The sequence below is a fragment of the Thamnophis elegans genome, chromosome 1 (genome assembly GCF_009769535.1).
Source record: "Thamnophis elegans isolate rThaEle1 chromosome 1, rThaEle1.pri, whole genome shotgun sequence".
In the NCBI taxonomy this organism is placed as follows: domain Eukaryota; kingdom Metazoa; phylum Chordata; class Lepidosauria; order Squamata; family Colubridae; genus Thamnophis; species Thamnophis elegans.
In genome coordinates, this window is record NC_045541.1 from 161589263 (window position 1) to 161606326 (window position 17064).

The window sequence follows — 17064 nt, forward strand, 5'->3', positions numbered from 1 at the left end:
TCTGTTCCTTGAAAGAAGAGAAGTACAGAATTTTTTTAAAATAAAATAAATGCCTATATAAGTTACACACTGCCCATCTTTTTCCATCAACAATTAAATATATAGCTTTTGAATATTTGATAATATTGAAAGATAAGCTGTATTCTTGGTATTATTATGCTAACACCATTATTATTCTTGTTTTTTCCCCTTATAACAGATCCTAAATGACCTTATAATTGTATATTTCTTGCCTCTTACCAAGCACAGCAAATAAAAAATTCTATAAATAATTTTACACGTTTTTCTTTAAGGAAAATCTAAAAGGGACAACATTAGAAAATTTAGAATACCATTTGTTAAGATATGAGAATAATAATTTGAAATGTAAATAAAGAGCGGGAAAGAAAATGTATTTGTATGTTTTTTAAACTCTTAATTATTTAATAGTATCTGCAACCCAAAGACTCTCCCAATGTAAATTATTATAGTGGTGGAATAAAGAAAACTAAGCATAATCAGGAGAGAATTGTTGCAGGAAAGTACAGCTGTTTCCACTCTGTTTCATTCCTTGAGGAATACTAGGAATTGTTAAAGGATCATTCATCTGGTCTAAATGGCTGGATGACTAGCTACAATACAAAATAGAGTTTATTCATGGTACTTTCCAAGCTTGGTTGTTTCCTTGCAGTTTCATTACCCAAACTAGGTAACATAATCAGTACTAATTGGGAGTGGGGTTTGCTCTAATTTTATATTCTAGCGGCTTAGCCTATCACTGTTAGTAGGACTTGGTTTGGTTTAGAAAAGTGACAGGTTGAAACTATGATTAAGTCTGTTCACGGGTTGTGAAATTAAAGAGTTTTTACCATGTCTTCTGACTGCTAGATGGTCTTCATGAATGTGTTCTGCTAGTCTTATCCCAGTTTGTCCTACATTGTGGTTGTTTCAGTCCTTATACTGTATTTACTTGATGAATGTATTCTCTTTTATTCTTCTTTATATACATTGAGAGCCTATGCACCAAAGACAAATCTCTTGTGTTTCCAATCACACTTGGCCAATAAAGAATTCCATTCCATTCCATTCCACTCCACTCCACTCTACTCTACCCTACCTTACCCTACCCTGTCCTGCCCTGCCCTGCCCTGCCCTGCCCTGCCCTACCCTACCCTACCCTACCGTACCCTACCCTACCCTACCCTACCCTACTCTACTCTATTCTACTCTACTCTACTCTATTACATTGTATTCACTCCTGGGTTGTTGTTTTTTGAGGCTGCTGAGTCTTTACTTAGGATGTTTTGGAGAGCTTTAGTTGGTTTGTGGACTGTGCTGCTGCTGTGTGGTTCTAATGGCCTGTTAGTGGTTTCTGAGATGCGTTTGATATATGGCATTGTTATCCTTTTTACAGCTGGTGTTGGTTGTGCTACATTGGTTTGAGTAGTCAAGCCCTTTTTGATGAAGCTATGTGGATATTCAATTTTTTTGGGAAGATGTATAGGTGATCTGTTTTCTTTTATAACAATCAGAGTAGCTGCTATGTGTTTCTGCTCAACTAAATAATATCCTTACACAGCTTCTCTTGTGTAAGATTGAGTTCTTACTTTGGTAGTGGAGCACTTGGTTGGTGTGGGTGGTTTTTCATTAGACTTGTGTTTCTAATTTGCCATCAAAGTTTCTGCTGATAAGGATATCCAGGAAGGGTAGAGCATCTTTTTTCTTTTCTTCTTCCCTTGTGAATCTGGTTCCTTTGAAGAGGTTGTTGATGATTTCAAATGTATTCTCTAGCTGAGTGTGTTCTCTAGCCACTAGAATATAAAATGAGAGCAAACCCCACTCTGGACTAGTACTAATGATGTTACCTAGTTTGAGTAATGAAACGTCTGCAAAAAAACCCACCCATGTTAGGAAAACAGCCACGCTCGGATCCCTCATTTCAACGCTGAGCTACAAATATTTCCTCTATCTGAATTTATAAGCCTAATAGTTGTCCAACCCTGATGGAATGGCACAAATAGTAGGAAAATCAGATACAAAACAGCTATCAGTATGCACAGAAACTTTTATTAATTTTAGGATCTTATCTTTTTCTTTTATAGCTCCAATGAATCCACATTTACGTAAGTATTGAAAATATCTTGTTGCTATATACATTAAATTTAGATCTTTCTTACTATTATAACAGATTCTGTATTCAGTGCAAGGGGGAATAATATATCAGTATACTATATAATATAAACTTGGGACCTCACAATATAAATTTTGAAAAGATATAAAGGAACAAAAGGATAGATTGAAAAAAGAAAGAACAGCAACAAAGCCCAGACAAGGAATGAATGAAAGCTCCAAACACTTCTCCAGATCCTTATTTTTCCTTTTATCTGGGGAGGAAGAGAAAGCTGGAAGCCACACTTTTAATATTTTTGGCCTACAAAACAATGATGTTATTCTGTCAATTGAATGGATGCTATAGAATTTACTACTATTTGGGGATGATCATGTAGAGGAAGAGTTTTAGATAATAAGAATGGTATTTAAGGCATCTATTTTGCCCATTAGAAAAATCTATTGGGTTTTGCCAGGGCTGCAGCATTTTTGAAGTTGGTACCTTAAGTCTCTGCAAATAAGACATCCACGTTGCCATGTTAGAACTCCTCCTCCTCTTATTCCCAAGTGAGAACATATGTCTGTTGTAAAGGTTCTCTTGGGATTCAAAAATATTTCTGGGGGCCACACATATGATTTTCAGAGACTAAGGTTGCCCATCACTAGATTAGGACTGAAAACAAAGTCTTGACCAGATATGTAGATAGGATAACTCCTAGCTCATGAAAATTAACAAAGAATTTCTTTGCTTTATACTGCCTCCTTCCAAATCTGGATGATTAATCTTCCAGGAAGCAAAGCAGGAAATAACTAGAGCCCCAGGTCCACCTTGATATAGTCTAAACTTGTTGATTAAAATCCCCCAAAGATACTTTTTTGGAGACAACTGTTTTTTTCTTGTTTTTTTCTTTTGAAGACGTTTCGCTTCTCATCCAAGAAGCTTCTTCAGCTCTGACAGGATAGTGGGGAATGGAAGGATTTATATTCCTTGCAGACAGCTGGTAATCTGCATCCTTTTAGAGGGTCGTTGAAGCACTTGGAGGTTTTATCTGTGTCCTCGGGGTCCTTCCATTCCACACTATCCTGTTAGAGCTGAAGAAGCTTCTTGGATGAGAAGTGAAATGTCTTCAAAACAACAAACAAGAAGGTCCAGTTGCCTAAAAAAAAAAGCACCTTTTGGACAACCATGACCAGGATGACTTAGAATCTCTACAAACTTTTGTTGATTAAAAGATAAAGAACAGAGAAAGACAAGGTGTGTACCTTCCAAATGTTTGTCCCCGATTCCTATCAATTCTAACCGAAATGGCAATGGATAAGAAATGGTGGAATTTATAAGACAACTTCCAGAAGACCATATTGTCCATCTCTCTTTGAAGTTATTATTAATACAATTGCACTCACACAGAGTTTAACTTGAGGTTAAAGCTAAGTTCTGCAAATATTCCTGAATTCAGGCAAAATCTCAGGCAAGCTCACAATTGTTTTTATATTTCACCAATTATGGTGTATCATTCTTACTGTTTCAATAGAAAGATAATTTAATACAGTTCTCAGAAGAGCTACAATGGGTGCTGACTCTTTTAGCTGTCTAATAACTTTCCCATTCTAATCCAGTTTGGGGCCCACATCCTAAAATTAAATTTGACAATATTTATGAAGAGACTCATAGCAAACATGTCCATGTTAGTTGTATTAAAATGCTTTCTTATCTCCCTTGACACTACTGATCCAGCATGTTTCTAACCCAATTGCAACATTTCGGTGATAGCTACACTTTCATAGGTGCCTCAACTTAGTTTAAGAGAATTAACTTGGACTTCTGCTACTGTCACAAGTAGTTATGAAGCTTTAAGATGTTTAGTGTTTTATTTATTATTTATTTTTAACCATCTTGATCACTGTTTTATCCCTTGGAGTGGGCTACTCAACAAATAATTCCGTTTTTATAAAATCTAAACTGGAGCATTGTGATTACAAAGTAGTGTTCTGAAGAAGAAGAAGAAGAAGAAAGCGTAAAGTCTTCGTAAATTGGTAACTTGGAATAATTATTTGTATGAACATGTGATTGATCTGTTGGCAGGAGAATTCCACTGTGGCTTTGAAGATGGCAACATTTGTTTATTCACCCAAGACGAAAAGGACAGCTTTGATTGGACAAGACAAAACATTGTCCTTCGAGACACAAAATACACCCCAAATACTGGACCCAATGCTGACCGGTCAGGTTCCAAGGAAGGTAGAGTGTAACTCTCAGCTGGGTTTTACAATGAAAAATTGGATAATCTACTTGTGATTCTGCTCATATATCAGGTTCTTTACCCTTCTTTGAGAACAAGCCAGAGATAAGCCTGTAAATCTGAGCCAAAGTTTTCCATTTTGTTCAAACTTAGAAACTATAGTTACATGTTTCAGAATGTAGATATTTACTAAAATAATATCAAACTTCCAACTTAAAGCTATCATGGCTGATCTCAAAAAAAAGCTAAGCAGTTTCAGGTATATGGCTGATGTTTGGATGGGATAGTTAAAAATATTGGAAATTGGCAACAATGAAATACTTCCATATTAATGGTAAAGAAAATATCTTATTATATGTGTATAGTGACCAAAATTTAAGAAAGAAATGTGAGCTCTACCTGTTTAATGTTTATCGATAAAGTGATTTTATTGATCTAATTTCTTAAGAGAGACTATTCCACAAAGTAGACAGGAAGTAGGAACATAGTATCTATGGTCCTTCACCAACACATGCAACATCACACAAAAATGAGGAAGGATTGTCAGCTTTTCCAGAGGTTGTGTGAGTGTGATAGATTGATTCTGGTATGAAAAGGTGGTCTGTAAGTACTTCATACATGAATAAAACATTAAAAAAATATTTAAAATGGTAGATTGCCTTCTGTTTAATTTGTACCTGTCTGAGCTTCCTGAGCTTTTTTATTTTGTAAGTTCTGTTATATATAAGCTACACTGATTTAATATTAGTCATATAAATAGTAAAGGTACAAACATCTGCCTTTGTCAGATCAACCAAATAACACCCCCCAACTAAAGAAGACTCCGAGGCTCAAAGTTCCATTTTATTAGAGATGTCATATTGGCACATTTGGGAAAATCCAAATCTGAGAGTTCTGGGTTTTCCCCACCCAAAATCCATTACATAGCCCAATCATTTCAACGTCCCAACTGGAGACAACCCCCTCTAGTTACTCTCATCCAGGTAAAGGCTGAGTGTCCTTGACTTTGATAGAAAGAATGTTGTTATGGCTAATCCTCCACCGACTCCTTGCAACCCCCCCTCCCATTTTCCCAGGCACTAAATGTGGCAGCCTTGAAGCTCCAGTGAAAAAAATGGCTTCCAGGACTGACACAACCCTTGAAACAGCTGTAGCAATTTGCTACAGGCAGCATCAGTTCATAACAGTATATACTGTTTACAGCCTCCTCTAAATGGTTTACATAGTCAGCGTATTGCCCCCTACAATCTGGCTCCTCATGTTACCCACCTCGGAAGGATGGAAGGCTGAGTCAACCTTGAGCCTAGTGAGATTCGATCTGCCAAACTTCTGGCAGCCGGCAGTCAGCAGAAGTAGCCTGCAGTACTACACTCTAACTATTGTGTTACCGCGACTCATAATATTTCCAGGAAACTTGAAATTTGACCTAAATAGCATTGTGATCTTCAGGTCCTATTTGAGGGTTTCCATAGGTATTGGGAAAAGTGCTGTACTAGTAAGTCTTCAGTTTACTTATGTGCTTGTATTCTTAAGTCAGGGCACTGTTCCCCGGTCTGCAGAGAAAGATGTTTCTCCTTGTTAATTGTGGCATATCACCATTTCATTCTATTTTTTTCCCTTCTAGGATTTTTCATGTACATTGAAGCATCCAGTCCTAGAAAAGAAGGTGATAGAGCAAGACTCACGAGCCCAATTTTTAGCATCCCTCCCAAAAACCCATATGGAACCATGAATACTGCGTATTGCTTCAGTTTTTATTACAACATGTATGGTCAACACATAGGTGAGTAATCATTATCTTTCATCATTGTTGCAAAATAATAAAAAAAAAATAGAGAGCTTCTTCATTTTCTTAAGAGAGCAATCAGACTACTGTCTGCATGTCTGAGTCCCATCAAATCACCTGAATGCTAATGAACTTCAGGGAGAAAAAAATCAGATTGTTATTGGGTCTGCTTCATCAGAGCCTGATTCAATTCAAGCTTCTACTGGATATTTCAGAATTGGCCTTTGATTCTAGATGTGAGATACATATGAATTCAATACATAGACCTTCTCATAAGATGCTTTTCTGTGATCTGAAGTCCAAACAGTTCTAGCCCAAGAAGTACCACATTATTACTGTAGCCCACAATACTTGATTAATGATCTTCCTAAAGACCCCAAATTTCTCCAGACCTTTCCCAAATGGGAAAATCAAATGTCTTTACTTTGGGGAAGGTTTAAAGGAAAATTAGGGCTGTAAGAGAAGCTTAAGGGAACTTTTGGACCTTAGAAAACCCAACCTCCCCAATGTTAATTGGTTTTCCCAAAGAGTGAATGGCTTACAGAGTAAAATGTAACCTTTTGCAAAATTTAAGATGCCAATTTCAACCATCAAGAATGGAAAAGAGGTATATAGGGAGGTCAGATTTTTAAAAATGCACTCCCCCTCTCCTATAAGAAATTATACATTCCTTTTTCTAAGGTATTAAACTGAAGGATGTCACATCATTCCATCATGCAAGTCTTCTAACAAGTGTAACATTCATTTATTCATTCGTTCGTTCATTCATTCATTCAATTTATATGGCCATCACTCTCAAACAAGTATCTCTCAGCAGTAAACAATCATAAATTTCAGATTTCAGATTTAATTTATTTGTATGCCGCCCTTCTCCGGGAGGGACTCAGGGCGGCGAACAACTCAAATGTCACAAGACATTTGGCATTTTTTTTTATTCTTTGCAAATTAATTACAGTCTGTATTATCAGACCAGGGACACCATTAGGTTAGGAAGAAATGGTGTATATACGATCAGAAAGATTTCATTTTAGCTTTGGTTGGAGCCTCTCTCTCTCTCTCTCTCTCTCCCTCCCTCCCTCCCTCCCTCCCTCCCTCTCTCTCTCATCTTCTATAAACTCAGTGTTTCTTCATTCAAGCTTGTTCAAAGATCCCTTTCAGACCTTGGCATCATTGAGACTGATGGACCACCACCATATACATAAACATTCAGAGGGGAAATGAAAAACGTTGCTAAATGGGCATGTTCCTTTTAATGCTTTTTTTTTTAGAATAGAACATTTCACCCCAAAATTGCACAGATGGTCAGGATGAGTTTTTAAGCTTTCCTCAAATGTCCCCATAGATACATTTGGTTGAAGGACATATTCTGTGTTCTTTGAAACTGTTGGATGAAATTCTTTCTGGTTTCAAAAGAACACAAACAACAGCAACTGTTAGTTAGGCTGCTATTGCTATTGTCATTGCATTTTGCCAAATCAGGGGTGAAATCAGCAGGTTCTGACAGATTCCGGAGAACCAGTAGCGGAAATTTTGAGTAGTTCGGAGAACTGGCAAATTCCACCTCTGGCGGAAATGGAGATTTTGCAGTATCCATCCCCTGCCATGCCCACCAAGCCACGCCCACCAAGCCACACCATACTCCCAAGCCACGCCCACAGAACCAGTAGTTAATTTTTTTTTTAATTTCACCACTGACCCAAACTCACGTGTTTTATTTTTAAAAAAAGAGTTCCCTAAATGAGCACAACAGAAGTACTCCGCTAAGATAGAAAAAATGAAATAAATTGACTCTAGAGTTGAGGTAAAGTCTCCTCCTTCCCATGATGTAGTAAGAGACTGGAAACTTTTCTTTCCCTAGGCCTTTATTAGTATCGCTTAAGCTTTTTGTGTTTTATGTCTCATACATTTTAGTGTTGTTTTTAATAGAGGTTTTCACTGTTCCTTGTAAGCTGCCAGGACCCATTAAGGGACTTGGTGCCATATAAATGTTTTATATAAATAAATATATACCCTATAAAGAAATCAGGGCAGAGCTGATCACGGCAAACTAAAAAGAAAAATTCCCTGGTGTGCAGGAGGTTATTTGGGGGATGGTTTTATAACACAATGTGCAGCTCGTTCTTTATTTAAAAGATTTTAATTATATAATTAATGATGAAAATCTGCTCTCCTTGAGCTGGCTCCATTTTTTTCACATTCTGCCCACTGCACTGTTTTAGAGGGGGATGTGTGTGTTATTTAATATCATTTAATTGTATCACATTGCTGCTAAAAGCAATTAGAGGGAATAAAGGTCAATTAAAAATAAACCAAACAGAAATAAAAAACCATAACAGAAACTAGTTGCTACATCAAGCCATAACACTACAGAGTAATTCTCCATACATCATGATCGTTCTAGGAAACTAAATGATGATCATAAACAGCCAAAAGCACAACATGAAAAGGTGATGGGAAATACACTGTGGCTGTCTCGCACTTGCCTCCTGCTGCATTAGAAAGTACATTGCTTTAAAAATAAGCCCATCTCTTTTTAATCTCGGATATGAAAATGCATTTCACCTAAAGGCATTTTATGGTGCCATTCTGGAAAATGTCTGCAAGCCCTCTTAAAGGTGGGAGGGAAGCTATTCAGTAATTGAGAGGGTCCGTTGGAGAATGCCTTTCTTTACCAATCTGAGAGAGGGAACATGAATGGTTAAGAGGATTGTCTTGAAAATAAAATCAGTGGGCAGAAAGCCATTGAAAAGTAGCCTTTGGAGATCCTTTAATGCTCAGGACAAAAGAGTTGGATTCTTCCTGCCAATATACTCATGCCATTGAGAGCTTTCACATCATAAATACATTTGTAACTAAGGCTTTCCACCCTCCGTGCAATTTTTTTCAATGCCTTGGTTGCATTTCTTATTATCATTAATAAGTTGAAGGTATCTCTCATATCATACTCCCCAAAACAAGTAGAGGAAACAGTTGGCTATAGTTGAAAATATTGCCCAAGGCCAAACAGTCTTGAGATATAATAATATCCCATAGATATAATATGTATTTATTATATCCCATAGATATAATAAGCCAATTATTATTTAATACTAGCTCATAACCCGGCGTTGCCTGTGTATTTATTTATCCTAATCCTGTATTAGACAGGAAAAGGAATGAATTATATCTATAGTGTCACATGACATACACACACACTGTGTTCCCCCTGCCTTTCCTGAGCATGCGTGCACAACCCCCTGCCCCCATTTTGGACCTATGCCTACCTGCAGCCTCCTGGGAGCAAAAATGGGCCACGGGGGGGCCCTCACGCTGCACCCCCCTGTGCTAGTCCCACACCCTGCACATGCGTGTGTGATCCCGTGTATGCATGTTCCCCCGTGCACATGCATGTGTGTCTCCTGCATGCACCTCCCCCCCCGGGCGAGGCAGAGACTTGAAAATCAACTAGCCGGCGGGGAGGGACATGCACATGCGCGATGCAGCTGATCTGGAGCGATGGCTCTCACGCCTGCAGAGAGGGCTATACACACACACACACCGAGGGGTGTTAGGGGTGTCTTACCCCCACAGTATTTTTTTCCAGAGAATAAGTCATCTCTGTACCAAGTTTGGTTGAAATTGCTCGAGGCGTTCCAGAGTTATGCTGGAAAACACACACACACACACACACACACACACACAGACACACACACACAGAGCCATTTAACTATTTATAGATATATTTAAAGACTTTTTGCTACTTACATTATTGGTAATAGAAAAATGCTTTTTTTCCTCTTGGTCATATACAGCTCATAAGCTTATAGTTGCATAGTACAGTAGTTCTCAACTTAGGACCAGTCACTTAGCGGAACGCCCCCCAAAATTCTTATGATCCAATTTTGAATGTTCGTGCACGCAGTCACACACACATACTCCTCCTCCTCATCATCATCATCAACATCATCATCTCATCATTACACTTTGGGCTCATGGCAACCAACAACAAGTCTTTATAGCTATTTATAGCATCCTGTGGTCACATGACCATGATTGTTGGTACTTTTTTCAGTTTCCATCATTTACTTCCGGTTTCCACCTATTGTGATTACATAGATTCCCTTAATAACTGTGCTGTTCACTTAATGACCATGTCATTCACATAAAAAATGCTACAAAATTATCATAAAATTGGGTCCGGTCGCATATAACCTGCTTTATGCCTGCAACAATTTATGACCATAATTGTGGCCTTAATGTCATCCCTAATGTGAGGACTGCCTATAATTGCAACTAATGCTGGGCAGAGAACTTCAATATTGCTTTTACAATCTTTATTTCAAATGTTTCTCCTTTGAACATTCCTGACCCCCCCCCCAATATATTCAAACACTATTCATGTTGGACTGTGGCCCTACATATGCCTTGCAGAATTCAGTCCTGCTTGTGATATTTGCTCTAAAAGAGAGAAATAACTTTTTTTCCCAAAGAAAATTATCTAAATGTCACAACTGAAATGCAGGAAAGTGCAAAGAACTCATATCTTTCCTACTTTGAATCATCACCTTGTCTTCCCCCATCCAAAAAGCTATTTGTAGTAGCCACCACTCTACTTCTTCTTAGAATGTGTAATCCTCCTTTGTCAGGATCATATTCTATGCATGTAGCCCGGTGGATGGTGATTCATACAAGGTTACGTCAAACTAAATTTATTACGGCTGTTAAATTTAACAACAGAATTGTCTGGGGTAAAGCATAGGACTTGGAGGTGAGGCAGAGAATGCTCAGGGAAATGGAGCATCTTGCTAAGGCCATATTACAGTGACTTCCTTCGGTGGAACAGAAAAACAAAACATTGCAAGCCCGTTGAAATGAGGCACATTCAGCATGCAAACTCAGAGCTTGCCACGGAGACAGTCAGCAGAGGAAGGCACAAAAAGCCAGAACATTTCAGAGGCTTACATTATGCTGAAATCCATACTCCAGAGTGCTTCATTAAACTGACCTCTTTTGGCTTCTGAATTTTACATTTCTTTTTTTTTTTGTTCCACATCTGCCAGTGTGTCTCAACCTCCTAATATATTCTTGATGTTTTCTTTGTTTTTTCTTTAATTATATATATATATGTGTGTGTGTGTGTGCTCTGTTTTTTTTAAAGGCACATTAAATGTTTATTTGCGGTTAAAAAGTCAGACTTCATCAGAAAATCCATTCTGGTCTACAAGTGGGAACAAAGGACAACATTGGTTTCAAGCCCGTGTAAATATACATCCAAATTCATCATTTCAGGTAAGAATAGATGATGGCTGTCCCATAAAGGGGATCAAAACACTACCAATAATCATAGTTCCACCATATTTCTTAATGAAAAACGATTTTCTATTTTATGCACATGTCATTCGTATGAAATCTGTAAAGTTGCACGAGATGCCGCCACTGTGTGCAACTGCCGCATTGTAATAAATACAGTAAAATGTATTGTTAATGTTGTGCAACCAAAAATGTATGTTCACAGCAGCAACAAAACCTCAATAAATTCCCAGTATTTCTATTTACATAATCTTTTTCCGTGAAGAATTCCAAAATAGAGAAAACTTCAATCAATGCTGCCTGCTCTCTGATGACATATAAAGATAGGTCTTTTATCAAGGCCTCTGTGCCAGACAAAGTTGATGGGGCCCATGATGGATTTTAAAGATAAGCACTGACACATTGAAATTGGGATTTTATCAGGATCTGTTCGGTCTAGAGAACTGTGAATCTGTTGACATTTGTGCTTATCCGATGAGATGTACTGTCAAAATTGTCTTCGGCAAATCTATCAAATTTGATTTCATTCAGGGTGGTTGTTGGGTATTTTTGTTTCTTTCATTTTTCTGGTCTATTTCCACATCAGGTTTTGGTAAAAAAATATCCCCAGAACATCTGTATGTAGTTTGGGCTCTCCTCTCCCATAAATATGTTTTTTTTTGCATACACTTTTCATTGTCTATTCCTTTTGGAAAATGATTTCCCCAAATGTAAAGCATTTTTGTGCACCCATTCCCTAATAGGAATATATTTCAATGCATTGTCAGAGTTGCAATTCAGAAAGGTATAAACTTAAGACTATAAGGGTATATAGATCTGAGACATACCAACTGAGTAAATGTACATTAAATGCAATCTAAATGAGCTTCTCCCTACCTTCTTGCAGTTAAGTACTATCAGGCCTTGGTTCACCTAGCAAAACTGGATCTTCCAAAACAGGAGTGATAAGTAAGCCATCTAAGTAACATTTCTATGCCAGCACCCCACAGGTAGTTGGAGCAAAATACTCATTCAAAATAAGGCAGATAATGATAGGAGCAGCAGATAGTCTCACTGTCACTCCCTGGACTGACTTGGAAACATCCACCAGGAATATCTCCAGTAATTGCAGCATCTTTAGCATTCTTTTTTCTCTTACTTTTTAACATCATTTTTCTCCTCCATCATTTTCTCTCTCTTAGAGAATTTTAATCAGACACATATATTCAGCAAATGCTGCTACTGTTGTTGTTGTTGTTGTTATAATATCTTTTATTCATTAAATATAAAACTCAGTCAACTGAACATTTAAAAATGTATCACAAATATTGTTGACTGCCACTGATGGTTGATACGGATTGCTGCTAGCATCCTTGGTATCAACCAAGTATCTTCTTAAAATGTACAATGTTCTGAATAGTGCAGCTTTTTGCAATGCCACTGGTGTTATTGCAGGAAGCTGCAATTTCTTGATGTATTTTGTAAAAGTCTTGGACATGGTACCAAGTGCCCCCCACTCCCTCCCCCAATGACAATGGGTATCACTATTACATCTTTCATCCATAATCGTGTAGTTTCGATGGCCAGGTTGTAATATTTTGTGATTTTTTCCAGTTCTTTTTCTTCTACTCCTGGTATAGCAATATCAATAAACTGTACTGGCCCTCAACAACTGTGATATCTGGATGATGATGATGATTCATTGCAGTCAGCCAGATGTTCAGACTAGGTTTGGCATTTTTGTCTACCTATCGAGTCCTTACCAAGGACCTGGGATAGGCAAATCTGGGTGTTTGGCAGCGTTATAGATATCGTTGCAGGATGGAACAGTTCCAAGTAAAGCTGCCTTCTGCAATTGACTGATGGCAAATTTGTCAATGACTATGATGTGCTCCAGTTGTATATTATTATTAATATTATTATTCAGGTAATCTTCAATTTATGACCACAATTGGGATTGGGATGCAGTAGTAAGTCATTGTGGTTGTCAGTTGTGGTTGACTGCTTTTACAGCTGCCATTCAGTAAGTCATGTAGGCCAAAGGACAAATCAGGTGATCATTAATCAAATCCATTCTCTCAATTGCATGTTTTTTCTTTTTTGTTTGAAACTTGTAAGAAGCTGAAAATTAAAAAAAACCATAGCAAATTGCACTTGCATGACTGTGGAACATGCAACCGGTTATAAATGCCAGCCAGTTGTCATGTATTCAAAATATGGTCACACCACTATGGTGGGCATGACCTTTAATGACAGCCAGAAATGCTATACAGTTCTTCAGAAGGTTCTTGGATGAGAAGCAAAGTGTCCTCAAGGAAGAAAATCCAGTTGTCTTTTGAAAAAAGCACCTTCGGGTTAACTGAGAATCTCCATAGGTATACACAATCCATAAAACACCCTTTCTGAGGTCATTTACTGACAAATTGTAAATTAAGGACTGCCTGTATACACTGTGGTTGGTTGCCCAGCCAACCAGAGGTTGAGACTACATCAGTGATGGGTTCCGGATCCCGTTGCAACCAGTATGGTTGCAATGAGGCCTGGTGTCCTCCACATGCACGTGTGTGGCGCGTGTGTCTTACCCACCAGGGACACCTCCGTAAGCCTCTGCGATGCTCCAGCTGCTCGGGGGAGAGTTGTGCAGGCGCTGTACGCGCCATGCACGTGGGCGAAAGCGCCAAAGGGTTTAAAGACAGATAAGGAGCGCGGATGGGTGGGCTCTCTGGAGCATCATACTGGAACAGTACTCGGTGCTCCGGGCAGGCTCCGGTACGCTTGTACCAGGGCGTAGCGCCTGAAACCCACCATTGGACTGCATTTGGCATTTTAGTCACCTTATTAATATTAATATTATTATTCTTGTTGGGCTAAGCTATTAGATTCACAGTCAAGGACAGGTGAAAACATAATAATGCAAGTCCTAGCCAAGGTCCATACAATTATTAAGGTAGCATCTGATGATACAGCCAATTCCAAGCTGGGCATTTCTTTGTAAAATTAGGGTGTTCAGGGTAAAATTAGGGTAAATTCAGAATTTGAAAATATTGAGGGAGCTCTATAGTTATAGGCACCATCATGATTGGTATAACAACTGATTTCTTTTTCCATAAGCGTTCAATTGCAATCTGCAAGTCCCAATATTTCATAATTCTTTGGGTTTTGCTTTTTCTGAACCCTAGCATCACCTGATACAGTTATGAATCAGATTTTCCTTCTTTTCAATGACTGTTGTTACCTTATGAGCAAGGTCCCTTTCCATTTGGATGTCAACGTCCCATAAGAATTTAAGCCACTCATTTCCCAAATCCTTCTCAACTTGATGGTCCCATTGATTCTTGATACATTAGCTCTTGATACAAAAACTTGATTATAACCAGTTTGATGACAGTGTTACCAAAATAATTCATTGGAAATCATAAAAATAATTCAATTCTGTTCTGCATAGCTGGATTGAAAAAAGGATCATTTTTTTGGAATCAGCAAAAACATTTTGCAATGTATGAATACTTCAGTGAAGGGTTGCCAAATGAATCCAATGACTAATGGGCAAGCAGTTAGGGGAAATTGAAATTACATTTGAGGTTTTTTTCCCCAAGGTGACTCATTATAACCTTTACTCTTTATACTACCAATAGTTCTACTGATATCAATTTTGAACAAGGCAAACTGTGGTTTGATGAATTGGCAAAAAAAGAGTAAAAAATTCACATTTACTTTATCTGGATGACTTAAAACCTATTTGGAAAAATAAAGGTGGAATTGGATTCCTTGCTAAAAAGCACAAAAGAATTCAGCAAAAATATTGGAATGCAATTTGGCATTGACATAATCATAAATTCAAATCCAAATGTCTGGCAAACTTTCCAATGAGTAATTTTGGTAACTCGGTCATCACATTGGTTATAATCAATTTGTGAAATTTTGTTGCAGCTACTGATCAAATGGCCATTTGTTTCATCGGTTTCACCCCAAAGATAACAAATTGATTGTTACATAATGAATTCTTGCATTCATGGAATTAGTCGGCAGAGTTTGTTCTTGAGCTGCTAAAATAATGCTTTCAGTTTCTTTCTTTAACAGGCTTGATCTGAATCAGATCCACGTGGGATTTTTAATCAGCTTTTCCTTCTGTATCTTCAAGTATTGACCATGCAATGGCTTGTTCTTCCAATTAACAAAATGGTTTTCAATTGCTTCTTTTCTATATCTGCCCTTCACCTTTGTTGTTTTTAAAACCCTTCTTTGATTGAATTCCTTTAATAATGGTTCTTTGCTTTTCTGAATATAGCCATTCTAGTCATGCTTTTTCTTTCTCCAGAGTTTGTTGCACGTATAAGAATCTTCTGCCCCTTGGCTCTTGCCAAATATAGCCAATCTTTGTTGCTTTTGGGGTGAAGAGCATTTGATGTTAGTTTTCTTGTTTTCTGTTCCACGTTATTAAGTTCCATCTGGATCCAATCAACTATTCCTGCTCTATATCATATAATGGGACTAACCAGATAGCTTTATTGATGTTCCCAGAATGTAGGTTTATTTCAAAAAAATTCAGAGTTGTTTAATATATCAGACAGAAGTACTTCCCTCTGTAATAAGTCAAAAGTTTATAAAACTCCAGATATTTATAGCCTTCTTTTGGTGCTACTGGCCTTATCGTATCTTTATTATCAAGTTACAATCCATCATCTTCATCAATTTTGCCTGCCTTTATGATTATGTCAATACTAAATTGCATTCCAGTATTTTTACTGAATTCTTTTGTGTTTTTTTAAACAAGGAATCCAATTCCGCCTTCATTTTTCCAAATAGGTTTTCAGTCATTCATATAAAGCAAATGTGAACATTTTACTCCTTTTTTTGCCAATTCATCAAACCACAGTTTGTCTTGTTCAAAATTGATATCAGTAGAACTATTGGTAGTATAAAGAATAAAGGTTATAATGAGTCACCTTGGAAAAAAAACCCACATTTAATTTCAACTTCTCTAACGCCTTGCCCGTTAGCCATTCCTTTGCCAATCCTTCATTGAAGTATTCATAAATTGCCAATGTTTTTGCTGATTAAAAAAAAATGAGTCTTTTTTCAATCCAGCTATGTAAAACAGAATTGAATTATTATTATGATTTGTCACACAGTCAGCCAGATGTTTAGAGTGGCTTTGGCATTTTTATCCACCTATTCAGTCATATTTATCTGAAGGGAGACCTCTAGAGGACTATGACATTCAAAGTCTGAAATTACCTACTGATACTACTAGGAAGTCCTAACAAAATCCTGCCTCTTTATACTGTAAATTCTCTGAGAAATAAATCACCCTAATTCTGATAGGCTTCTTTGTGTCCATACAGTTTTCCTGCAATTCAGTTGCTGGCCTTTTGCTTGAATGAGCATCCTGACTGAAATACTGTTTTTTTTTGTCAGTCCGGGAACAAAATGCAGATCCATTTCCAAAATCAGAGCTATTGCTCAAGGTCGTATTATCCATTTTAAAATGCAAATTGGTGCAGCTCAAAAAAAGTGTTGGTGGGAGAGAATGGATTAAAAATATAATTTATCCATCAATCTATATGCTGAGCACCATTTCCAGAGTGCCATTATGAGACAAATGTTGCTTCCTGAGATTCCTCTATAATCAGGGATTTTTCAGATTCCCCCCCCCCCTCGCTTCCTCTACATCATCTCTAA

The 17064-nt window shown here is 37.6% G+C and overlaps 1 protein-coding gene across 1 annotated transcript in view; it reads left to right on the forward strand.

Annotated features, from left to right (window-relative positions):
• Positions 1–17064, forward strand: part of MDGA2 (MAM domain containing glycosylphosphatidylinositol anchor 2) — a 448026-nt gene that overhangs the window by 412541 nt on the left and 18421 nt on the right. The window contains exons 12-15 of the mRNA XM_032214074.1: positions 2082–2102; positions 4172–4327; positions 5953–6111; positions 11252–11382. Coding sequence (XP_032069965.1) covers positions 2082–2102; positions 4172–4327; positions 5953–6111; positions 11252–11382 — 467 coding nt within the window. The remainder of the gene's footprint in view (positions 1–2081; positions 2103–4171; positions 4328–5952; positions 6112–11251; positions 11383–17064) is intronic.